The sequence below is a fragment of the Rhinolophus hipposideros genome (assembly GCF_964194185.1).
Source record: "Rhinolophus hipposideros genome assembly, chromosome: 2".
NCBI classification, from domain to species: Eukaryota; Metazoa; Chordata; class Mammalia; order Chiroptera; family Rhinolophidae; genus Rhinolophus; species Rhinolophus hipposideros.
In genome coordinates, this window is record NC_138048.1 from 54,497,275 (window position 1) to 54,523,805 (window position 26,531).

Sequence of the window (26,531 nt, forward strand, 5' to 3'; positions counted from 1 at the left end):
CTTCTTTATGCTCACTATCTCTTTATTGAATTTCTCACTACGTTACTTAAATATTCTTATAACTAGTGTTTTAAACTCTGTCTCTGGTTGGTTGGTTGCCTCCATTTCATTCAGTTCTATTTCTGGAGTTTTCTCTTGTTCTTTTATTTGGGACATGTTTTTTTTTTTTTTTTTTTATTTCCTCATTCTGGCTTCCTCTCTGTGTTTACTACTGTATATTAGGTAGTTCTCCTTTGTCTCTGTCTTTGCTGGGTGGCCTTATGTAGTATGTATCCTATGTAGTCCAATGGCACAGTCTCTCTGTTCTTCTTTGCGTGTGTTCCAGGAGTGCCGCTTGAGTATGTCATGTGTGTTCTTCTGTTGTAGTTGAGCCTGGATTGCTTTGGGAACATCAGTGGGTAGGATTGACTCTCAGGCTGGCTGACTGTGAGTACTGGCTATGCCCACAGTGTATGAGCTGCTATGTGGGGGCTGAACCCTCAGAGGAGGATTTGCCCCCATGGTTCTTGTGCCTGTTGAGACCACTCTTTAGGTGTGCTGTTTGTGGGGCTTGGTGTGGTCTGAAGCCAGCCTCTGTGTATGTTGTTTCTGGTGTCTCTTGGGAGGGCCTCCTTTGCAGGCCAATTTCAGCCTGGCCTGTGACTGGCCCATGGCTACCTGGTAGGAGCCACAAAGCTACATATGTTGCTTGTGCTGCTGTTTGTGCTGGACCTAGAGGCATGTGGGGGTGGGTCTCACTGTGATTCGGGGCTGGTTTGCCACCAATACTGGGCCTGAGACAGCTTAGCAAGAGGCCCAATGCCCCCTAGGCCTACTGCTACCTGCCGGCTGCCTGTAAGGCTCAGCAGTTGAAAGAGCCATTTCAAGTGTGTGGTCTGGGTTGGTTGATGGTATTGAGAGTGCCCTCAGCAATGCAGTACTAGCTGGGCAAGACAGCGTCCCAGGGTGTCCCTGAGATGTGGTCAGTAGTTTTTACAAAGTTTATGCAGGTTCAGTTTTTGTGCTAGTGCCTGGCTTGTGACCACTTTGCAAAATGCCCTTAGAACACCACAGCCAGGCACTGCTTGAAAATCCCCATAGCTGCCCAAGAGAGCCTGCAGCATAGATTTTGGGTTACTGCCACCACCAAAACTTCTCTGGGTTGCCTTGGCCATCAGCTGCTGTAAAAGGCTTCCACAGCATGTGAGTTGGGACTGGCCACTCAGTAGTTAAGGGTGTCTTCAGTGATGTAGTACTAACTGTGCTGGGAGAGGACCCAGGGTGTCACTAAGGTGGTGCACATGTATGGATTTTACCAGAGAAATGCGATCTCAGATTTGGCCCTTTGGGGGAGGGTTCAATATAGAAAATATGGTGCCCTCCTGTAGGCTACACATGAGTCAAGCTCCACATAGGGATAATGGCTTCTGTCCCTTCAGCCCTCACTCTGGAGCCATCCAATTTAGACTTTTCCTGTATGTATCTGGTGCTTCTCCAACAGCTGCCTTCCCACCAGAGACCAGGTTAGTGTTTGCAAGCAAGTGTGTGGGCTCTTTAAGGGGATGTATGGGTTTCCAGCTGCCTTCTGTCTCACCAGGACAAGCAGATAGTGTCCTCACTGGTTTTCATTGCCAGATGTTGTGGGAACTCCTCTTCCTGGCAAAGGACCACTGGGCTGGGAAGCCCAGTGTGAGGCTGGGACCCCTCCCTCTTCCAGGGGGACCACTGATATTGAGATGTCCCTCTTGGTGTTCAACGACTATCTGTGGGTTTGGGGTCAGCCCATTTTGTGTCTCTGTCCCTCCTACCAGTCTCAATGTGGCCTCTTCTTTGTATCCTTAGTTATAGGGGTTTGTTTAGCCAGTCTTTAGATGATTCTTGAGGTTGATTGTTCTATAATTTGTTTATAATTTTGGTGTGATCCTGGGTTTCAGTAGGTATAGCAGTTACATAATCCATCATTTTCAGGAAACTTCTTCTATTTTTGAGTTTTAACATCATTGAAATAATTGCCTACAGAGTGTTCCTGTATAAATAATTTGGTCAATTAGATAACAAAAGAATATGCAAATAAAAGTGGAATATTTCATTATCCCAGGGAGGATATACTTTTCTATTTAATTTTTTGATGGTTTACTGATTAATTATTTACTGCTGTGTCTACAGTGCTTAGAAAAATGCCTGGCATATACTAAGCATACTCTATATATTTTTTAGAATACATAAATGAATGAATAATGGATTAATGTAGCTAGTTACAGTTACATTCCAAAATTATATAAAATAGCATACAAATCTAAAGGTAAATGTTGATTAAAATTTAGAGCAATAGATGATTGATTTACTACACTCCATTTCACCTATTCCATAGAATCACAGTTGCACCTTCTTTAAAGTTTACGTGGCCTTCTCCTGCCTCCTATGTCACCCATCCAACATTTCCTTAAATGCCCTTAGAGAAGGAAACTTCCATAAGCTAAATCATTTATAAGACAGAGCTGACTATTAAAAATATATCTTCCTTAGGTTGAACTGAAATATGATTCCTTTAACCTGAATTCATTAGCCTTACTTCTTTTGCCTTTTGGGGCCACCTGTCAAAATTCAACTTCCATTTCCACAACTCTGGCATTTAAAAATTGCTCTTGTATGTCCCCCATTCCCATCCCTCTAGGCATTTTTCTCCAATTTAAACACACTCAGGTTCTTCAACCACTCTTTATGTGGCATACTTCTTGAAAATTTACCTCAGAAAGTCTTAGAAAGATATCCTCTATGATAGTTTAAATAAGCCACCCTTAGTGTGATTCTCTCTTTGAAATCTACAGCGATTCTGGGACAAAGGAGCATCTCAGGAGGAACATGAAGGATAGCTATAACATACTGTGTTACTAAGGTTGTTGAAGATAAGGAGTCCAGACCTGTCGGCTAAGATTCTGACAGGACTTTGATCAGTCTGTTTCTTGCCTAATAACAGTTAAGGTTCATTGACTTACTACGTCCTAAGTCCATTAATAAGCACTTTCATGTAATACTTTATTTTAAATTCACAATAACCCCATCAGATAGGTACTATCACTACAGGTGCAAACACTAAATGTTTCTTCTGTTTCTGTATGGCAGGTGTCTGCAAATTATGAATTGTGGGTGAAATCTGGCCCACTGATTGTTTTGTAAATAAAGTTTTGTTGGAAAAAAGCTTCGCACATTTCTTTACACATTGGTTGCTTTTTTATGATAGCAGCAGAGTTGAGTAATTGAAAAACCATATGGTCCACAAAACTGAAAATATTTTCCATCTTGTACTATATAGAAAATGTTGGCTGACCTTTGCTCTTTTTCTTTCCTTTCTGGCCTCATTCCTTAAAAAACAAAAGAATAAGAAAAAAACCAAAACCTTTTCTTTTATTATTGCTATAGTAAAATGTTACTTATTAGGATTGTCCAAGTATTTTTATCCACCAGGGCTATTTTAGTAGAGCTCTGAAAAGACTTGGGCTGGGTGGTGTTTGAGAGTTTGGACAGGCTGTCAGGTCAGTAGATATTTACAAACTGCTGTGGTGGTAAGGGCCCCATTTAGAAGTCTGGGCTCTTCCTAATATGGATTCTTCCATTAACCATTCAACTTGTGTGAGGAATTTTTCATTGTCTAGCCTCTGTTTTTTCCATCTGTAAATAGATGTAGTTCTGTAGGCTCTGTCTGATTTAGTTAAATACCTCATTTTTACATACCTCAGTTACAACCTCATTTTGATGTTGTCCAGACCCTGACTTACTGTCGTGAACATTGGTGTCCAGATTTGTAAAAAACTTCACCTACTGGAAGTAGTGCACCATTTGTAACCAAGAGCCAGGGGACCTTTAGATCCCCACCCCCCAAAAAAAATTATGGAACTTCAGATACAGAAAATCGCTCAAAGGTGATCTAGTCCAACACATTCATCGTTTTAATTTTTTTTGGTTAAGATAATTGTAGATTTACAAACAGTAGTAAGAAATAACACACAGAGATTCTATGTACCCTTTACCCATTGGCTCCCATTGGTAATATCTTGCAAAACTATAGTACAATATCACAATCAAGGAACTGACATTGACATGGTCAAGGTAGAGACCATTTTCATCACTACAAGAATCCTTCATTTTGCCTTTTTACAGCCACATCCATTTTCTTTCTGCCTGCACTTTCTCCTTAATTCTTGGCAACCACTAATCTGTTATTTCTATAATTTTGTCATTCAAGAATGTCATATAAGTTTAAAGATACAGTGTAAAAACTTCGGGGTTGGCTTTTTTACTCAGCATTATCGTCTGAAGATTGATCCATGTTGCTGTGGTTATGAATAGTTCATTTCTTTTTATTGCTGAGTATTTCATGGTGTCATGGTTTATTTAAACTTTCACCCATTGAAGGACATCTGAGTTGTTTCCAGGATTTGATTATTGTTGACAAAGCTACTAAAAACATTTTTGTATAGGTTTTTGTGTGAACATAGGTTTTCATTTCTTTGGGATAAATGCTCAGGAGAGAAATTACCAGATTGTATGGTAGTTACATGTTTATTTTTTAAAGAAAACTACCAAACCATTTTTCCACAGTGGGTGCACCATTTTACATTCCCATCCGCAATGTATGAGTAATCCAGATTCTCCTCATCCTAATTAGCATTTGCTATTGTCACTGTTTTACATTTTATCCATTCTGATAGGTAGATAGTGATATCTCATTGTGGTTTATTTTGCATTTTCCTAATGGACAATAACTTTGAATATCTTGTGTGCTTATTTGCTACCTGTTTCTTCCTGTCTTTTGTCAATTATCTAATTTTTTTTTTTTTTTACTGAATTTTGAGTGTTTGTTATATATTGGAGATACTAGTCTTTTATTGGATATATGGTTTGCAAATATTTTCTTTCAGTCAATAACTTTTCTTTTCCTCTTTTTAACAGGCTCTTTCACAGAGCATAAGTTTAAAATTTTTATGAAATCCAATTTCTCAATTTTTTCTCTTATGTGCAGTGATTTTGTTGTCAAGTATAAGAGCTCTTTCTTCAGTCCTACGTCCCAAATTTTTTCCTTAAAAGTTTTATGTTTCACATTTAAGAGTGCAATCTACTGTGAACTAATTGTTGTGTATAAGGTGTGAGACTTAGTTTGAAGTTTTTTTTTGTTTTTGTTTTTTTTTTGCCTATGGATGTCCAAATGCACCAGCACCATTTATTGAAAAAGCTATTTCTTCTTCATTGAATTGCTTTTTCACATTTGTCAAGTCAGTTGGGCATATTTATGTAGGTCTATTTCTTGGGTTCTATTCTGTTAAATTAATCTTGATTAGGTCATTATACGATGCCTTAAAATCAGGTAAACTGTTTGCGTTCACTTCATTCTTATTTTTCAAAATTGTTTTAGCTATTATAGTACATTTGCTTTTCCATATAAATCTCAGAATAAATTTGAATATGTCTACAAAAAAGTCTTACTGAGATTTTGATAAAAATTACGTTAAATCTGTATATCAATTTGGGGATAAATAAAATCTTTATTGAGTTTTCTAAACCATGAACATGGTACGTCTCTCCATTTATCTAGGTCTTCTTTCACCAATATTTCTTTCATCAGCATTTTGTAGTTTTCAACATACAAGTCTTGTATGTTTTGTTAGATTTTTACCTAAGTATTGCATGTTTTGTGTGATTGTAAATGTCTTGTATTTTTAATGTTGGTATCCAATGTCATTACTAATATATTGAAATACAATTGATTTTTTTTTTGTATGTTTATCTTGCATCTTGTGACCATGAGGAACTCAGTTATTTTAAAATTTTTTTTGGGTAGATTCTTTGAGGTTTTCTGTATAGAAATCATATCGTAGGCAAGCAGAAACAGTTTTATTTCTGTCTGTTTCTTTCTTTTTCTTGTCTTGCTATAACTCCAGTGCTATGTTGAGTAAGAGCAGTGGGAAAGAGCAGCCTTGTCTTGTTTCTGATCTTAAGGGGTAAACCTTCCGACTTTCATTATGGGTTTTTAGAGATGTTATATCTCAAGTTGAGGCAGTTCTTTTGTATTCCTATTTCTCTGAGAGTTTTTATCATTGAAGGGGTGTGAAATTTTCTCAAATATTGTTTCTGCATCAATTTATATGATTATATGATTTTTTTTCTTTAGTCTTGTGGATGACATTAGTTGATTTTTGAATGTTGCTGCAGTCTCATATCCCTGGAATAAAACCCGCTTGGTAATGGTGCATAATTCTTTTGACATATTGCTGGATTCTATCTGCTGATATGTCAATGAGGACTTTTGCTTCTATATGCCTGAGGGATATTGGTCTACAGTTTCCTCCTTTGCTTTCTTCCTTCCTTCCCTTCCGTCTTTCCTTCCTTCCTTCCTTCCTTCCTTCCTTCCTTCCTTCCTTCCTTCCTTCCTTCCTTCCTCCTTCTTCTTCTTCCTCTCCTTCTCTGTCTCCTCCTTCTCTGTCTCCTCCTCCTCCTCCGCCTCTTCCTCCTCCTCTTTTTTCTCCTCTTCCTCTTGCTCCTCCTTCTGTCTGTATAGTTTTTTTTTTTTTTTTTTTTTTTTATCAGGTAACACTAGCTTCACAAAATGATTTGGGAAGTTTTCCATACTCTTCTATTTTCCAGAAGTGATTGTGAAGAATTGATGACGATTCTTCTTTAAATGTTTGGTAGAATTTTCCAGCAAAATCAACTGGGCCTAGAGATGTTTTTTTTTAGGAGTTTAACAAGTATGAATTTGATTTTCTTAATTGTTATAGAATTATTCAAATTATTTATTTCATATGGAGTGAGCTGTTGTAGCTTGTGTTTTTCCAGGAATGGATCTGTTTAATCTGTTGTCAAATTTATGTGTAGACTGTTGGTGGGAATGCAGACTGGTGCAGCCGCTATGGAAGGCAGTGTGGAGGTTCCTCAAGAAATTACGAATAGAATTACCATATGACCCAGCAATCGCTCTCCTGGGTATCTACCCAAAAAATATAAAAGCATTTCTCTATAGAGACACGTGTACGCCAATGTTCATTGCAGCTTTGTTTACGGTGGCCAAGACATGGAAACAACCAAAATGTCCTTCGATAGATGAATGGATAAAGAAGTTGTGGTACATATACACAATGGAATACTATTCGGCGTTAAGGAAAGATGATATAGGAGCATTTGTGACAACATGGATGGATCTCGAGAGAATAATGCTAAGTGAAATAAGTCAGACAGAAAAAGCAGAGAACCCTATGATTTCACTGATATGTGGTATATAAACCAAAAAGAACAAGACAAACAAATGAGAAACAAAAACTCATAGACACAGACAATAATTTAGTGGTTACCAGAGGGTAAGGGGGTGGGGGGTGGGTGATGAGGGTAAAGGGGATCAAATATATGGTGATGGAAGGAGAACTGACTCTGGGTGGTGAACACACAATGGGATTTATAGACGATGTAATACAGAATTGTACACCTGAAATCTATGTAAATTTACTAACAATTGTCACCCCAATAAAATTAATAAAAAAAAAAAGTTGAAAAAGATTATCAAATGACTAGAATGTGACATAATATGAATACAAATTCAAAAGAACTAAAATATTTAAAATTGTATATGTCTATGATTTCAGAGTAATGAAAAAAAGTTTTCTTAAAGAATACCAAAAATACCATGAAATATAAAGGGAAAAATTGATTGCTTTTACTACATTGAAATAAAGATATTACCTCAGAAGAGGACAATAAAGACAAAATTAAATGATAAAAAAAAAATTATGTGTAGAGTTCTTCATAGTATTTTCTCTCTTTTTTGATGTCTTTATTCCTGACATTGACAATTTGTATATCCTCTTTTTCCCTTTGTCAGTCTTGTGAGAGGTTTGTCAATTTTACTGATCTTTTGAAAAAAGCTCTACAAAAAAAGCTCTACAAAACAAGCTCTACTGTTTTTATGTTTACAATTTCATTTATTTTTATTCTTATCTTTATTATTTCCTTTATTTTTGCTTTGAGCTTTGTTGCTCTTCTTTTTCTAGGTTCTTGAGGTTGGATTTTTGTGCTGTGATTTACCTCTTTCATAATAAAAATTTGCCTTTCAGCATTGCTTGAGTTTTGTCCCTAAATTTTTATGTTGTGCTTTCATTTTCATTCAGTACAATGTATTTTAAAATTTTTTCTTGCACCTTCCTCTTGAGCCTATGAATTATTTAGAAACATGTTGTCTTCTTTTCAAAGATTTGGATACTTTTCTGTTATATTTCTGTTAATAATTTTCAGTTTTATACTATTGTGGTTGGAGAACAGTATGTATGATTTTAATTCTTTTATATTTGTTGAGGTTTGTTTCATAGCCCAGGATATGGTCTATCTCGGGATATGTTCTATGGGCACTGGAAAACTATGTGTATTCTGCTATTGTTGGGTGGAGTGTTCTATAAATATAAATTGGACCTGGTTAGTTGATGAAGTTTTTGAAGTCTTTTGTATCCTTGTTGATTTATGTTTAGTTGTTCAATAAATTGTTGAGAGAGGGGTATTAAAGTCTTCCAACTATAATTGTGGATTTGTCTACTTTTCTTTCCAGCTGTATCAGTTTTTGTTTTACATATTTTTCAGCTCTGTTGTTTGATGTATAACATTTAAGATTGCCATGTTTTCCTGATGGATTGAAACTTTTATCATTATACTATGTCCCTCTCTGTTTCTGGGAATTTCTTTTGTTCTGAATTATATCTATCTGGTATTAATATAGCCATTCCTGCTTTCATTTGACTAATGTTTGACTGATACATCTTTTGCCATTTTAAATTTCAACCTGCCTATATTGTTTGATTGATGTAAGTTTTTCTGTAGATTGCACATAGTTGGGTCATGTTTCTTAATCTACTCAGATGATCTCTGTATTTTAATTGATGTACACAGGCCATTTAAAATTAATGTAATTATTGATACATTAGAGTTTATATCTGGCATTTTATTTGTTTTGTTTGTTCTCCTTGTTTTTGTTAGTTTCTCTGTTTTCTTTTCTATGTTTTCTTGTGATGTTCTTGAACAATTTGTATGTACTTTGATTTATGTATAGTGTTTGCAAGTGTGTCACATTGTATTGCTTTTGTAGTGGTTGCTTTAAGTATTACACTGATGTGCATAACTTGTCACAGTTTACTTGTGTCATCTCTTTATCAAATCAAGTGAAAATTAAGAACCTTAATCTTTTTATGGTTTTAGTCACCTGTTTTTGTCTTAAATATTCTACATACATTTAGAACCATATCACTGTTTTAACTTTTGCTTCAACCATCAAACATAATTTAGAAACATAAGAGAAGAAAAGTGTTTATTCTTACTTCTGCTTCCCATGTTCTCTCTTTCTTCCTAATGTTGCAAGATTTCTTCTTTTGGTTATTTTCTGTTTAGGAAATATTTCCTTAATCATTCTTTTAGGATTGGTGTGCTGGCAACATGTTCTCTTAGTTTTTCTTTTTCTGAGGACATCTTGATTTCCCTTTCATCCCTGAGGATATTTTCACTGGACATAAGATTCTGCATTGACAGTTTTTTGTTTAGCACTTGAAATGTTGTGGTACTTCCTTCTGACCTTCATGATTTCTGATAAGAAATCTGCAGTCATTCAAATATTTTTTCCCTTTATAGGTAGGCATTATTATTCTTTGGCTGCTGTCATGATTTTTTTCTTTGTCTTCAGTTTTTACAAGTTTGATTATTATATTTCTTTCTGTGGATTTCTTTGGGTTTAGTTTGCTTAAGATTTGCTCAAATTCTTGAATTTGCAGGTGCATATCTTTTGCCACGATTTGAAAGTTTCAGTGATTACTTTTTTGAGTACTTTCAGTCATGCCCTCTTTATCTTCTTGCAGGATTCCAATGACATGAACAATTGATCCTTTGTAATAGTTTCACAGGCTCTGTTCAATATGTCTTTTTTTTTTTTTTGGCTATTTTTCCTTCTGTAATTCAGATTGGGCAATTTCTATGGTTCTATCTTTCATTTCACTGATTCTTTCCTGTCCCTCCATTCTACTAGTGAGCCCATCCATTGAGTTTTTAAAATTTGATACACTGTGATTATTCAGTTCTGAAGTTTTTATTTGGTTCTACTTTATATCTCTATTTCTTCTTTGATATATTCCATATTTTTATTTGTTTTATATGTGATTGCAATTGCTTGTTAGAACATTTTTATGATGGCTGCTTTAAAATCATCAGATAATTCTAATATCTCTCTTATCTTGGTGTTCACATCTATTAATAGTGCTTTTTTATGAAAACTTCTTGTTCTTGGTGTGACTTTTAAAAAATGAAAACCTAGACATTTCAGGTATTATGTTACAAGACTCTATGTTACAAGACTCTAGATCTTATTCAAAACTGATGTCTTAGTTGGTTTCTGTTGACAACACTCCCTGCAGTGGGCTGAGATGCCTCTTTACAACATGGTGAGGAGAGCAGTCTGCACTTCCCAGTTGATCTTTGTTGGTGTAAGTGGGGTGGGACGACTTTTGTGTGTGTGTGTGAACTTTGGACCACTTCCTTTCCTGGTCATTTGCCCAGAGAGATCAGGCTTTTGGGGTGTGTGTGTGTGTGTGTGTGTGTGTGTGTGTGTGTGTGTGTGTGTGTCTTTTCTGCTCCCCTTTTAAGATTACCAGATTCTTTTGCTCCAGGCCATAGATGAGGCAAAAAGAAAACTCAGGAATTCACTATTGTGGCATTAGTTCCTTGGTTCCCAAGTTCTCTAACCAATCTGCCTTCTCTCCATCATTCAGTCTTATGTTTTTTTGTTTTGTTTTGTTTTGTGTTTTTCTTATATAACATCTGGAGATTTTGTTTGGACTCATTAGAGAAATAGGAAAAAGTAAGCTTACTCCATGTTTCCAGAAGTGAAGTCTGATTTACTTTTAAAAGCAATATTACTCTCTGACTTTATTTAAAATATGTTCATTCAAAAAATATCTGTGAGCCTACAATGTGCCAGGAGCTGTCTTATTGTGTGCCAGAATTCCAGCAATGAATGACAGACCAAAGCTCTGCTCTCGTGAAACTTACATTCTAGTAACAGATTATAAAAACAGATAAGTGTTAGATAGATATAATGGTTGTAGAGACTTAAAATAACCTGATGTGCTAGAGAGTGACTGAGTAGCTACTTTAGACTGTGGGGTCAGGGAAGCTGAAGTGTGAATAAGGAGGGGCCAGACATATCAGGGCATCACTGAGGGTTTATCAATCAATCTTTAGTTTAATTGCCCTCATAGTAAGAGCAGGTAGTATTTGAACAACATTTTCACCACTGTTATCCCATTTCACTGTCATTACAGTTTGGCAAGGTAGGCACCTGTATTATTTTTTTAAGTGGGATAGTGTTTTCCAGATGATAAGTTAACAAGTGGCAAAAATCAGCTCTTGAACCCAAGTTTTCCATCTTTAGATGTGGCCTTTTGTCTTGTTCTGCCCTGTCTTGGGTCTTTATCCTGAGCAGTGAGTGAGTTCCCAGACAGGATGGAGTCCCAGATACTGATCCATCTGTGCTGTGACTGTCTTACACCCCTCATAAATCACCAGGAAAGAGGTTTTAATTTCAGTAATGCATGACAACCTACGAAATGCATCTTGCCTAAGATTGCCAGATCAGAAGATTAAAATGTTGCCTGTAGAAATCACCATCTGGTTGCAGGGTGGAGTCCTTCCTGCCTATTTCTTCTTTCTCTGCAGTTTGAAGCTTGTGAAAACCTGTTTAAGGGGAACCTGAGAACTTGTCTGAGCAGCAAATCCACTAGTTCAAATGTGAGCAATCAGCAAAAGTTCAAGTGCTATTCCCCCATGACACCTGCCAGATGATAATATCAAAGAGCTAAGGAGAGATTGTCTTCATGAAAGGCAGCCTTCTGGGACAGAAGGAGTTAAGAAGGACCCAGCTCTGTTACCTATCAGCTGGGTGACTCTGGGCATATTTTTTTAAACTTCTTGGACTTTACCGTCCTTATTTTTCACCCACGGCTAATATTACCTTCTTTATAGGGTTGTGAAGATTAAAGCAGAATACAGAAAAATATATATTTAGGGTGACTGGGACATAATAAGAAGTTATCATTCAAACAAACTGTGTGTTTTCATGAGCTTCACCCAGATCTGGGTGGACAGTTACCCACAGGGCAGGGTGTTACTACCTTGTCTGCCACAGAGGGGTGAGACGGGTTGCTTTTCTGCCAGCCAACCCATGGGACAACCTATTCGTATTTCTCCTAGGCTGAGAAAAAGAAACCCTGATTAGTCAAAGGACTCTGAAGTCCCACGCACGTCTGTTCATCCTGCTTCTACAACAAGACCGCTGCCCAGTCAGAATGGCCAGAGGCAGCACCTGAGGACACTAGCGTTAGGGAAGCCATGAGAGTTCCACCTGCTGGTTGTGGAAGGGGAAAGATGGAGGTCCAGTTTTCAAGGGTTCAGCAAACTCTCTTTTGGCCAGTGGCTAGCTGGAGTAGAGTAGATGTTCTAGAATTCCAAAGTGCATCCCAAAGCTTCATTATTTGTTCACACGTGGCTGACTTAATTCTAACACCACAACACACTGACCTATAATACCTTAAATACATTTTGTCCTTCAATACACTCTATGTTTTCAGATTCTGCATGTTTGCTCAACGCTAGTTTTTCCACTTGGAATGCCTGCTCTCCTACCCTCAGTTGGCAACGATTGAAATTCTAATAATTTCTTTTGAACTTCACCTCAGGTAACAGTTCTCCTAAAAAGCTTTTCCTTGTCGTCTCCATAGGATATCTGTATCATTTGAAACCAATAACATCCCCCCTCAGTGCTTTTCATAACACAATGTTTTATTTATTTATAATGTTCTGAATTATAGTTATTTTTAAATTCATCATCTCTCCTGCCAGACTCTTGAGGGTGGGACATTTGTCTCTAGCAGACCTTTCTTACCCATGGCCTTAGACCCAGTAGGCAACTGGCATTGAACTGAAGCAGTGACACCTGAAGACTTTATGCTGGGGCTGCAGCACCTAAAGATTTTTATGATGAGTTCCTTGATTCTAGGACTAGACACCTGACACAGGTGTCATTTCACTGTTTCCCATAGCAACCACGTGAGGTAATGCTGTAGCAAGATAACTACAAAGCAATAGCTGGAAAAGTGGCATTTCAAAGTTAGAAATGAGAGAGAAGTGAAATTCTAAGGCCAAGAATGAAATTGAGTTAAATGACATTCTAACTGTCTGCCATGGAACAGAGAATGGTGGCCAGGCCACTTGACTCTGGCTACCACTCAACAGATGTCAACATTGTTCTTGGAAAATGGGACACAACTATTAAGTAGTCATTGTTGGAGAATATTTCTTTTTTTTTTTTCTTGTAATAATTTTTCTTGTAAATTACTTCATAAGACTTGGAAATTAGCACAGCTTACCCTAAGGCAATTGGGAACACACTTTTTGGTCCAGAGCAGGAGGCCAGGCAGTAGATGTCCAAATTAATTATTTAATTAGATCTTTATAACAAATTGATGACTCCACCACCCCAAACAAAAGTTAGGACCTTGACAACAACTTACGTATGACAATGTAGCCCCTCAATTCCCTGCCTCGCCCTGATAGAGGTATCCATTGTTCTGCATTGTGTGTTCATCATTCTTTTGCTTTCCTCTTGAGTTTTCTTTCACCTAAGTGTATCTTAAATATATATATTTTAAATTTTAGTTGTTTGAAACCTTATGAAAAAGTTATCATGTTGACCTATTCCTTCGCACTGACTCTTTTCACTTACTATTTCTTGTATTACTAACAGTCATCCATATTATGGTGTTGCTGGAATTGATTTTCTGGTACTGTTGTTTAAGATCTCACTGTGTGAACATGCCGCATGCTCCCTCTCACTGGATGGTGCTGGGTTCATTCCTGGGTGATTTTGTACACGTCTCTTGCTGCTCTTCAGCTGATTATTTTTTTTAAAGATTTTATTTGGGAAGGGGAACAGGACTTTATTGGGAACAGTGTGTACTTCCAGGCCTTGTTGTCCTTTCAGTCTTAGCTGTGGAGGGCACAGCTCAGCTCCAGGTCCAGTTGCCATTTCTAGTTGCAGGGGGCACAGCCCACCATCTCCTGTGGAAGTCGAACTGGCAACCTTGTGGTTGAGAGGACGCACTCCAACCAACTGAGCCATCTGAGAGGCAGCTCAGCTCAAGGTGCCATCTTTAATCTTAGTTGCAGGGGGCGGAGCCCACCATCCCTTGTGGGAGTCGAGGAGTTGAACCCGCAACCTTGTGGTTGAGAGCCCACTGGCCCATGTGGGAATCGAACCGGCAGCCTTCAGAGTTAGGAGCACGGAGCTCTAACCGCCTGAGCCACCGGGCCGGCCCTCTCTTCAGCTGAATTTGCAGTACAATAATGTGGGTACAGTGTTGTCACAATTTCTAATTTATTTGAAAGAAAAGGTAGAAATCAAAATTTTTACACAAAAATAACTGGAAGATCAAGTTAAAGTTTTCAGAAACATTTACCGGGCCATCAGGAAACCTGTGTAGGCTGTTATTTTTGAGCCTCCAATTTAAGATTTCTGGATTAGGTCTATCGGGTTGAAAATTTCTCACCTGGATCTGGAAGTCAAGTTAACTTACAGGACACTTAGGAACTCATCGTTTAGCAGGAAAGAGTAGGAAATAAGAAAATACTGGGGCAGAAATTTGATTAGGGCTAGGGGTTGGGATAAACAGTGAGGTGAATTGCATTCCTTCAGCATGATTTGTTGCAGTGCATGGAAATTATAGTACAACATTTTCTTCACACCCAAAATAAGGGAAAAGACATTATCTTTAGGGAGGTAAATTTTTAAAAAAAATGAATTATTTAAACTTTCAAATATTTATTGAAGCCAGTAGAGAAACGCAAAATTGTCTTAAAGAGAATAAATGGCTCTCAGGCCAACAAGATTTGACTGTAATTTGATTGAATGAAGTAATATGTTTCAGAAAGGCATGTCAGTCAGGGTAGAAGATAGTCAGAGAAGATTCCAGAGCCCATTTAGGCACCGTGCTTGCATATGACTCCGTGGCAGGATAGTCACAACTGTGGAGACGGTAACATTAGGGAGAGAATAAACTCTAAATACCTACCCCATATGTTTAGCTGGTTGGTGTGACAATTACCTAGGTTTCCCTCTCTCATTATACCCCAGTCTCTCAGAGCTCATTAACCTGAGTCTTCTCTGCTGTCAGGCTCTGGGGCAAGAAGGCTGGGAGCCACTCTCAGGACTTGGTGAGGCCCCGGTGATGACATCACCCTATGAAACTTCTTGGAGTTGGCCAGTGCCCTGCTCTTGTTGTCACCCTCTCACCCTCACGTGCACTTCTGGGAGCCTGTCTTCATACTTCTACATCACTAAACACTTACCTAGTGTTAGGCCCTGAGAGTGGCTCCCAACCTTCTTAAGGTATGGAGTGTAAAATCTGAAGGATCAACCTTGATTCCGCTTTAGAAAACTTCTGGGGTGGAGTCTTATATTGCTTAAGGTCATACCCAGTGAGCAGCAAGCTAGGCTTTGGAGCCAAAATGTCTTGGTCCAGAGAATGTGCTTTTAACCGGGACCCTCTACTTCTCAGTTTTTAGCTATTATAACAAGTATAAAGTATACTTATGGCTTTGTGGGATATAGCTATGGGATTGAACCATAAATGTCAGGGATGGTTTTCTATCCTGTCCCAGGCTTTACTTGGAAAGAAAAAGTTTGTTCCGATTATAAATTTACTGGAGGTAATACTCTTCTTCTGTTCATATTTGTATCCTCCACGGTCTCATCTCCCCTCATGGCACATAATAGGTGCTTAACAGGCATGGTTTGAAGTAAACCAAGCAGTCTCTGATTTTTCCCTCTTGCTGTAAAATTATTTTTGTTACTGAACAAGAGAGGAGGGTGGGAATATATAGTTCTACCCCAACTTCAGCTCCCAAAGGCAAGTTGTTCACCTCTTGTGGCCCAACACTTTCACCAGATCATGGCTGTAAAGTCAAGGCCTGGCTCCAGTCCCTCCTCCTGCCCTTGAAGCTGCTGGTCCTAGCCAAGAGGATCATTGGTTGCTGCCACCACCTCCTGTCATCTGGCTCACGGTCATGTCTGTGAAGGCTGTGAATCACGCTCAAGGCTTGGACGCTGTTAGACCTGCGTTTGAATTTTGGCAGCCAACCTTACTAGCTATGGGGCCTTGGACAAGTCATTCCATTCAGCCTTTTTGAGCTCAGTCTCATCATTTATGACATGAGGGTAATATTATCCTATTCAGGGGATGATTGTGAGATTTAAACAAGATAGCACCTCACCTAGCACAGTGCTTAGCATAGGTAACCGGGTGCTCAAATTGTAGAAACTGAATATCGCAGTTAGACTGTGACTTGTAGGGCCACATCTTACACTTTGTCAGGGATCCTTCTCAACCTGTCATCCTCTCAACCTGTCATCCCCTCATCCTGCTCAACTTCTTTATTTTTTGCCCTCAGTTTCATCATCAAAATCCCAGTTTGTTCATTTGCTGCTTATTGTGCTTAACAAATATTTGGGGTCATTTTGGTTTTGCCCTAGGAGATATTTGGCTACCGGACTCACAGCTGCCGGAAAACCCTCTGCCTTGCTGGATCCATCTTCTCATTTGGGATCCTCCCCTTGGTGTTTTACTGGAGACCCGCTTGGCTTGTGTGGGCAAACTGCATCCCGTGTTCCTTGCAAGAAGCAGATGTCGTGTTGCTGAGGACAACAGTAAGTGTTTACTTGGTTTCATACCTGGCCGCCCTTTCTTCTGGACATCATGTTATGGGATGGTTGTGGGGACATGTGGACAAAGCAGGTGGCAGGAGGAGGCTCCAGCCTCAGGTTCCATCACAGCCTTGCCATTACATATACGTATTGACCAAGAATTCAATAATTTGTGTATGATGGGATTTGATTAAGAAGACCTATTTTGGGGCCGGCCCGGTGGCTCAGGTAGTTAGAGCTCCATGCTCCTAACTCCGAAGGCTGCCGGTTCGATTCCCACATGGACCAGTGGGCTCTCGACCACAAGGTTGCCAGTTCAACTCTTCGAGTCCCACAAGGGATGGTGGGCAGTGCCCTCTGCAACTAAAATTGAACACGGCACCTTGAGCTGAGCTGCCACTGACCTCCTGGATGGCTCAGTTGGTTGGAGAGCATCCTCTCAACCACAGGGTTGCCAGTTCGATTCCTCAACTTCCGCAGAGGATGGTGGGCTGCGCCCCCTGCAACTAAGACTGAAAGGACAACAACTTGAAACTGAACGGCACTCTCCACAACTAAGATTGAAAGGACAACAACTTGACTTGGAAAAAAGTCCTGGAAGTACACACTGTTCCCCAATAAAGCCCTATTCCCCTTCCCCAATAAAATCTTTTTAAAAAAAGAAGACCTATTTCACAGGGCATTCCTTTAGAATCTATGAGTTTTGTGAATATTAGAGCAGAGAGTAGCCATGTTAATAGCTAAAAATAATAAGTAGTGGAAAGTAAAGTCAGGCTACAGCTGCAATATTCACACTGATCCCTCCCCCTGCATCCTGACATATCCATGCCTATCATAGCCCCCCTTCACTGGAGCAACTCTGGTGGAAGGCAGGGGAAGGGGGGAGCACTCCTCTCAGGAGGATCTTGTCTTCCCCTGCTCATTTGAGAGAGCCACAGTTCTTGACAGGTGTGCGTTGCACCCAGCAGATATGCTAGGGTAAGAAATGCAGCTATCTTCTCTCCGAGGCCATTGCCTCTCTCTGCTAATACAAGGTCCTGGCATTATATGAGATTTCCTGACTTTGCTCCTGTAACACTTCCTCCTAGCACTCATTATACTTAGGCAACGTGCGTTCTTCCTGCTGCATTGTCAACTCCACAAGGGAAGAGACTATTTCTAACACAATTACTGTATCCGTGGTTCCTGCACATGGTAGGGATTCCATAAACAAGTGTTGGCTGAAGGCTGAAGTGGACATTCCCATTGGTGGGTTTCAATGGACAGTCTCACAGAGGACCCTTTTCTGCCTGACGTTTACTGATTGTTCCTAACAATGCATCCGCCCAAATGACCCAGAATGACAAACAGATTTTTGATAAATCAACCTCTGCAGGGCTGTTAGCTTCTTCTTATAGATATAGCTAGAGATATAGCAATCTCTCTAGTAAATATTCTGTTTAATGCAGCAAGAGGGGAAGATATCAACACGTCTTAGAACTGCCCTCCCACCCCCAAATTCCACATTTCAATCTAACAGATCTCAATGAAATTGGGAATTGGATGACATTTGTCTGTCTTGATTTGGTCCACTGGTGTCAGCCCCACCCCTTGTGTCTGGATCCTGGTCACGTCAAAATCCAATTATTCTCTGTCCTAACTTAGCTGACATATGAACCATGATACAGGTGGAAGCTGAGACACCTCCTCTGAAGTCCAATTATATTGTAACTCAAGGTTCTTGGAGAATAAATTTCAAGACTTTAACAAGGCAAGATTATTGTTGAGTAAGAGCAAATCACATTGATGATTTGGGCTGGGAGTCTTGCTCCACTGCTGCCTCACACCATGCTTCACAATATGCGTGAGAGAAGAGTGCCTGGCACTTACCAAGGAAGACTACTTTATTCGACGGGTGAGGAAATGGGGACTGGAGAGGGGACACAATTTACCCACATGCTTAGGAGAGTGAGGGACCTAACCAAGACTAATTGTCCTAGTACAGGGCTGTTTCTACACAACTGTACTTAGACCAGTGGGTCCCAAATGTCAACCAGCATCAGAATTATCTGAAGGGCTTATTAACACAAATTGCTGGCTCCCGCCCCCAGAGTTTCTAATCATTAATTCATTGTCAGTTGATACTAATGTTTCTGCTGAGGGATCATACTTTGAGAAACAGTGCTGTATACAGTCACCACTCTCACTTATGAGCTTACTTGGTCCTTGAGAGAGGAATAGAAGCCTGGACATTTGCTTTATGGTTCAGCCAATGCCTGTACATTTATATAGTCTCAAACGAATGATCCAGATTTAGCAAAGTGTTGTAAGTGGTCTTTCTGTACACAGTCTGAGTTGTCTTCCTGGTACAGGAGTAGAGAGAGGTTTGCTTTCTGGGCTCAGAGTGGGGACCTAACATATGTCATCCTTTCACAGATCAACCCCCTCCATGTGAACTTAAGGACCTATGAGACCCTTATTTTTCTGGAATAATAGGAGGATGAGGAAAAGTACTTAACTGTATCCTGTGGGTACTTCCATTTCCCCAAACTAGTTCTCAGGAGCTGATGCTTTTGCTGTAGCAGAAATGACCTCGAAACAGACAAACTTCCTGCATCACTGAGACTCTTCAGTTCTGAGAACGTCTAGTTGAGGTTGTATTCTCTGAGGTTAGTGGTAGAGTCAAAGCACAGAAATGTGAGGAAATGAACAGGTTATGGCAAGGGAAAGGAGGAAAATGAAAGAAATGGAGAGGGAAGTAGGTTAAAGGGAAATGAAGAGGGAGAAAAGAGAAAAAAAACAACCTCGTCAGAGTAAAAGAAACAAAAAGTGTTCATCAACAGGGAGTTGGTTAACACTTTTTGGGGTTTGATTACAAGTCAGAAGCTTTGACTTGTAGCCCTAGCACTTTAGGAATGTTACACCTTCGGTTTATTACCTAATCTTTCAGGACCTCAATTTTTCCACTTATAAAATGGGCCTAGTGAAAGTGTTTGTTCTTTCTTGGGCTGGTCTGAACATGAAGTGAGATTCTATATGTAAAAACCATTTGCAAATTGAAAAATGCATTATCAAGGACCATTTTGAGTGTGTGTGTGTGTGTGTGTGTGTGTGTGTGTGTGTGTGTATAATTGCTCAAGCAACTTCATCAGCTTACTATACCCAAGAGCTTGATAGAGATAGACTAGGTGCACTCATGTACAATGGCCCAGCTCATTGAATATTATGTCATCTCCTTATTAACCAGGAGGATTGGCATTTCCTTCCGAGACAGGAGACATGGGAAGGTTTCCTTTGGTTGGGACTCCCCAACACTCATCCATACTCAGTCAAGTCGCCTCTTCTAGTTGCATGTGGTCAGCTCTGCAACTGGACATATACTAGAAAGATTTTAGAAAAAGCAATGGAGCCTCAGGTAGCTGCATTCCATCATCCTGCCTCTTTTTTTGCCTCTTGGAAAGTCTATTAAGCCCCTCTCCCATTTCACCGCCCTTCTCAGCTAATCAGAGCTGTTGAAACCAGCTTTAATCTTGCCTTTTTCATCTTGATTTCAACTTTAATTTTTAATTACCTGCTCTAGTGTCATTTTAAATGGATATGCTATGCCAGAGACTCTCCAAATAAATGAGGTTCTAAATTAGTCGTTATATAATTAGACAAGAATTCAATTATTTCAAACACTGCTGCTATCTGAGCCTTAGATAAAAAGAAGCTTTGGGTACCAATAGTTTAAAAGTCTGCTGCTAGATTATTTGCATTAAAATGACACTTTAAAAGAGATTTTATTTGAATTATCTTACAATAGCTGGACTCTAAAGACATCCCATTAAAGAGGACTGGATGACATCTACTTGAGACTATGTTGTATATCTGTTTTTTTATGTTATTAAAAAATCAGTACTTGGTATTTATCATCAATCTCACACGGGTAAGATTACAGATCATTATGACAGATACTGATTAGGTAGTAATTTCTTAACATTTTTTAAAAAGCCAAGGTGTACGTACTGACTGAAAGTTTTTAACATCCAATTTATTTTCAGCTCCCCTTCTATTATTAAATGCCTTTAAGAGTGAGATTTTTCCCAAAGGTAAGAGCAATTACACTTTTAGTTTGTAATTTTAAACGTGGCATTTTATCCATTATTCACCTACTTCTGAACTTTAACCAATATCTACAGCAATGTTACATTTCTATGCAAATAATATATTTACTGGCATTTTGGCTTCAGATGCTCCTGATAATTTCCATAGTTTTCATCTTTACTATAATTACAAACATATTTTTTCCTTCACCGTCATTGTTTGTCACATGTTGTCAAAGACCCATGTTGTGCAGAGGAGGACTTTGTGATGATTTGTTGTTAGGTCTGACTCGGGGCATTTCGTTTCAATGTTTTAAGGAGGAGCATTTTCCCCTTAGTTTCCCCTAAAGATGGCAGTGCTGGGGCCTTTAGTTCAAAAACTCAGAAATTCTGCAAATCAGACATGCAAATGGGATGTAAAGTCCATGAGCCCACTGAGATACTCACCAGCTACCAGCATTTACATTCATGTTTCCTGGATACCCTTCCTCCTCTCCTCCTCTGCAACCTGGTCTCTCTAAGCCCACGCTTCCCAAATCAACACCATTTTCTGTTTTGTTTATGCTTTCATAAAATTTTGTCTGATATTCCCAATCTCATTCATTCATTATTATTGGTTCATTATCATTTATTCATTAAGTATTTACTGAGCTCCAGTCATGTCCCAGACATTATTATAGCCACTGAGAATATAGCTATGAACAAAACATATAGAAATCTCTGTTCTTATAGAGTGACATTCTGGTGAGGAGTCAACTCAAACACACACACAAACACACTGACACACACGTGTACACACACAAACACACACATATTCTCTGTAGAGTAAATATAGAAAGTAGGTTTTCTATCTCTACTTATTAAAACCTACTCATTCCTCAGCCGTATACCACTTTCTCTAATAAGTCTTTGTTGATACATTTTTTGCCCCAATTCTGGTCGGAGTTAATGACCTTTTATTTATTCTCTTTTAATTCTGTGTTTTCATCTCTGACTGCTATAATGCCTTTAGCAGTCTACCCTGTATTAAAATGCTATTCATGTAATATTTTATAAAACAGCATCTCATTGATAATTTAATTCTCATAATAACCCCAGGACATGGGCATTATCCTCTCTATTTTACAGATGAGTGAACAAGTAACTTTGTAACCTGGTAGATGTCATCCAGGTCTCTCCCTCCCTCTATCTCTTCTTCTTTCCCTCCCTCCCTCCTTCATAAATTTTCTGAGCCCAGGTTTTGTGCCAGCAACAGTGGCATCTCATGGGCAAGGGGCAAAGAGTATAGTAATTAGTAAAAGTCAGGGTTCTTGACATTGTGGAGTTCATTAGAGCACTACACAGATAAATGTAAAAATCCAGCTGTTGTAAGTGCTACTTAGGAAAGGCTCATGGTTATGGTAGGATTATAGGACAGGGATTTAACTAAGGCAAGAAAACCCGGGATAGGCTTTCCTGAGCTCTAAGGGATGATAAGAGTTAAAAGGTGATGGTGGCTGGTGGGGAGGGCCGCAGTGGGAACCATCCAGGTAAAGGGCATAAGTGGACAAAGAACTTGAATCTGTCTTCTGACTCTCTAAATCCGGAGTTATTGTTTTTCTTTTTCATCTCTTTTATAGCCTCTTCTTCCATTAGAATGTAAGCTTATTGAAGACAATAACTGTGGCTTACTTTTCATTCCCCACAGCACCTATCACATGGTAGCAGTAGGTGCTCAATATTTATTTAATTCAATTAAATAAGTTGAATGAAATCTGTAGTAAATGGCCTCATGATTTGTACCAGCACTTTATTACAAAGACACTAAAGTGAAAAGTCATGATTGAGAAAGTAAGAGAAGATAGTAGTATGCTTCTTTTAAGTACACTCCCCCTCTACTGAATCTCAGCTCCCCCTGGCCCCCATTTCAAACTGGTTTTTCCTTAGACATCCAGCTAGAAATCCTTGAGATTCGGTGGTCTGACCTCTTAGAAGTGATTCTATGTTAAGATAAATAGTTTTGAGGCCATTATCTTTTATAACACAGGGCCATTTACATTGTGATGTAAATTTTGCAAAGTATTTTCATGTATGTTGCCTCATTTGGTCTTTACTGGTAGAGATTATATTTTCCCCATTTTAAGATGAGGCAAAGAGAAGTTATAGCTATAGAACTATAAGCAGTGAAAGCAAAACCACTACGGAGAGTTGAACTAGAATCTAAGCTGAAGATGTTATTCCTCCCTGTCCAGTGGCTAAGACTCTACAGAGACACATTGTGAAGCGGTTTGAGAGTAAAGAACCTGGCTGCCTGGGTTTCATTCCCAGTGCTGTTCTTCACAATGTACTAGCTTGGGCTGCCATCACAGAACACCACAGACTGGGTGCCTTAAACAACAGGAATGTATTTTCTCACAGTTTGGGAAGGTAGAAGTCTAAGGTGAAGGCATTGTTAGGTTGGTTTCTGGTGAGACCCTTCTTCCGGGCTTGCACTGCCCGCTGCCTTCTCTCTGTTCTCACATGGCAGAGAGAAAGAGAGCGCTTTCGTGTCTCTACCTCTTCTTACAAGGGCAGCAGCCCTACTGGACTCCCTAATCCAGTCACCCTTAAGACCTCACGTAACCTTAATTACCTCCTTAAATGCCCTATCTCCAAATGCAGGCACCTGGGGGATAGGGCTTCAACTTATGAATTTTGGGGACTTCAGTCTATAATAGGCAAGTTACTTACCCCACATGTCTCCATGTTCTCTTCTGTTAAACGGGACTAATATTAGTACCTACCTCATTGTTATGGGGACTAAATGAGGCGGTATTTGTAAGTGCTATGATGAAACCATGCCTGGCATGTGGGCATTCTATGAGCATTGGTAACTACATACATTTTAAAACCAATTTTAACTTTTTACTCATTACTTCTTAACTAAACAGTGCATCTCCAGATATTTCAGACAATGAACCAGCTAATTCATTACTCCTTCTTCTCTCAGAAAACGACTACAAAAACAAACAAACAAACAAACATCTCTCTGGAAACATGTTGAATTGTTCAGGATTTTCTTTTTTTGCATACAAACATAGACATAGCCTTTGCTTTGTAATATAACTTCCCTGCTTTGGCCAAACCCCCGATCACCTTTTTTTTTTGGGTGGGGGGTCAACGTGTTCCAGGAGTACTGAGAAAATAATTAGTGTGAGATTTGTTTTTCCAATGCTTGGAACCTTCTCTGTATATTTTATAACTAGTCCTATGTTCTAGCTAATGTCAATTTTTTCCAGCTAAGAAGCTTTGTGAATATGAAGGTAAGGTGTCTAGAGTATCAGTGGGTCTCACCAACAGGGGGAAAGAGAAAGAAAAATAGTGATACTTAAATATAGAAAGAATAGTATTTTGCCAAAGTTATGGGTTTGTGAAGGTAGCACAGTGTTTTAAAAAGAGCCCAAGAAGTGTAAGTTACTGCTTTCTCCATAATTCTCTAAGTTATTCACCTCAGGTAGACTTCCACATTTTAGCACTGCAATGTTTCTACCAAGTAAAAAGTCTCTGTGGCACTTTGCCATGGGTTACTGTTTTCTAAGGCAAGCTCAGAAGTACCTTTTTTTGCAGAGTGAACTCCCATACAAGAGGATAAGTCACAGCACTGGCCTGAACGTAAAGTGACCATGGCACTGCTTTTAAATTCCAAGAGATGAGGTGCTTATAACAAAGGGTAGGAAGAAGATAAGCAAGGTCACTCACATCACTCAAATATAAAAGTTAGTTTGGCATTTATTTCCAAGTTCAGGAAGTACAAGGCCTCGGGAAATTTAAAAATACCCAGGTTTTCTTCTTTATCTTTCTGTCCAGGTCAAACATAAGTCCTCTGTGTACATTTAATTCTTGGAAATGCACTCTTGAATTATTTTCAATCCTACTCTTTTAGAGTTCAAGAACTGATCTAGTTAATTCTCTGGATAAAGAGGAGGTAAACCTGTAGAGTGAGACATGAGGTGTTTAAAACTCTAGCTTTACCAGACAAACAGTTTGGATTATTTGGATTACAAAGAAATTATTTCAAGTGGTAGTTCCTCTGGTACATGGAAGTATTTGATAGATCATTAACTGCTTGAGAGAGATGGGAAACAGAATGAAGTGAAACTAGCCATTTCCAGGTAAAGATTCTTCTCTTCCAGAAAGCAAAAATAAATAGAGACACTCTCAGAGATTCTCAAGTTTCCTCAAAGGGAACGTCAGTTCCTATTTATAGAAAGATCTCAGGAACAACTGCTGTGAAAAATGAGGCACAAAGCTGTACCCAATTAGCATTTGTTGTAGCCTGCTATGGACCAGATCTTGGACCAGGTGCTTCATGTATTATTGTGTTTAATCCTTCAAGCATCCATGAAATGTGGTATTATCAACCCCATTTATCACAAAAAAAAATTAGGCTTAGAGAGTTGCAATGATTTTCAAGACTGTTTGGAGCTGAGATTTGAGCTCAGGAAGGGGCTGTGCTCGTCCCACATTGGACAACACTAAGCTTAAAACTGAGAGAAGTTGATGACGTTACCTGGAGCGATTACTTCACATTGACACAATTTCCCTCCATTTCTTTGTCTTTGTTTCCCTTAGAAACGTGGGTGAATTTCTTTAAAAATATGAATGATTTTACAGAGCTTTTCATAGGGTAGTAAGCCAAAAAAATGTCAGTATTACTACCTTACTTTACGAAAAAATGGTTGTCTCATGTGGTATATTCATTTAGTCTATACAACTGTACTTTGCACTACACAGAATTATGAGTTATAGGGCTCAGGGGTCAAGGGGATGACAGGAAATGAGCTTAAAGGCAAACATATCCAAGTACCTTCAATTTAGTTATGCTAAAGGCTGTAATCAAATCTAGGCATATTGATGAATTTCAGTCTTTAATACTCACCTAAACTAAGGCCCTCAGTTGGTGCATTGGATTAATATTGGCCTGTGAGAGCTTGGGAGTTCAATACTTCACTTTGCTTTTCCATTTTTAGGCATTACAATCTAGAAGTCTGTTTGGTGTCACACAAAGTGAGCTTGATTTAGGGAGTCAGACTCTCTGTTGCCAAGAGAGCAGAGATTCTAAGAATTGGATGTTATCTGTTACATAGCAGCATTCAAGGTAATTTTCATACATGAGCTACAAACACCATGGACAACTTATTGAAACAAGTTGAAGGAGCCAAGATTGGAAGGGGGAAGACCTGGCCTCAGGTCTCAGTTCTGCCTTGCTATCCAGACCAGACTGGCTTGAACAATTCTGAGTCTTGCTGATGGAGAGTTTTCTCATCTGCAAAATGGAGATGATAATACCAGTTTTGGAGACTTGAGACTAAAATAAGATAACTGACACAAAAATTTTTTATAAAATGCTAAGTAATCATAAAAATGAGTACTTAATATTATTTTACTTCACTTAAGAGGACCAAGAGTAGCTGTTTTCCTAGTTGCCCTCACTTGGTGGCTAGACGTTCTCTGGTCTTTATGGCACTTTTATCATTTGTGTTCCTATTTACCTAAAAATGTGTTTTTGTAACAAGTTTTTCATTGAAACTTTGTTCTTCGGCAGTCCCAGTTCAGGCTGGATATAAAAATGGCAGTCCAATCACTTTGTAGAATAGAGCAGAGGGTGAGAGGGGAGTCTGGAGGGGATCAAATGGCCTGGAGTGGGGGATCAAATCCTTGCTCTAATACTTGCCAACTGTGTCTTAGTTTCCTCACCT

The 26,531-nt window shown here is 39.0% G+C and overlaps 1 protein-coding gene across 6 annotated transcripts in view; it reads left to right on the forward strand.

Moving 5' to 3' along the window:
• The window catches only part of ATP13A4 (ATPase 13A4), a 136,316-nt gene that overhangs the window by 17,568 nt on the left and 92,217 nt on the right, over positions 1-26,531 (forward strand). For 5 of the 6 annotated variants that reach the window (XM_081072700.1, XM_081072701.1, XM_081072703.1 and 2 more), the window contains exon 2: positions 16,580-16,753. The exons of the other annotated variant lie outside the window; for it this stretch is intronic. In XM_081072700.1, the coding sequence (XP_080928826.1) occupies positions 16,580-16,753 (174 nt within the window). The remainder of the gene's footprint in view (positions 1-16,579; positions 16,754-26,531) is intronic. 6 annotated transcript variants of the gene reach the window in all.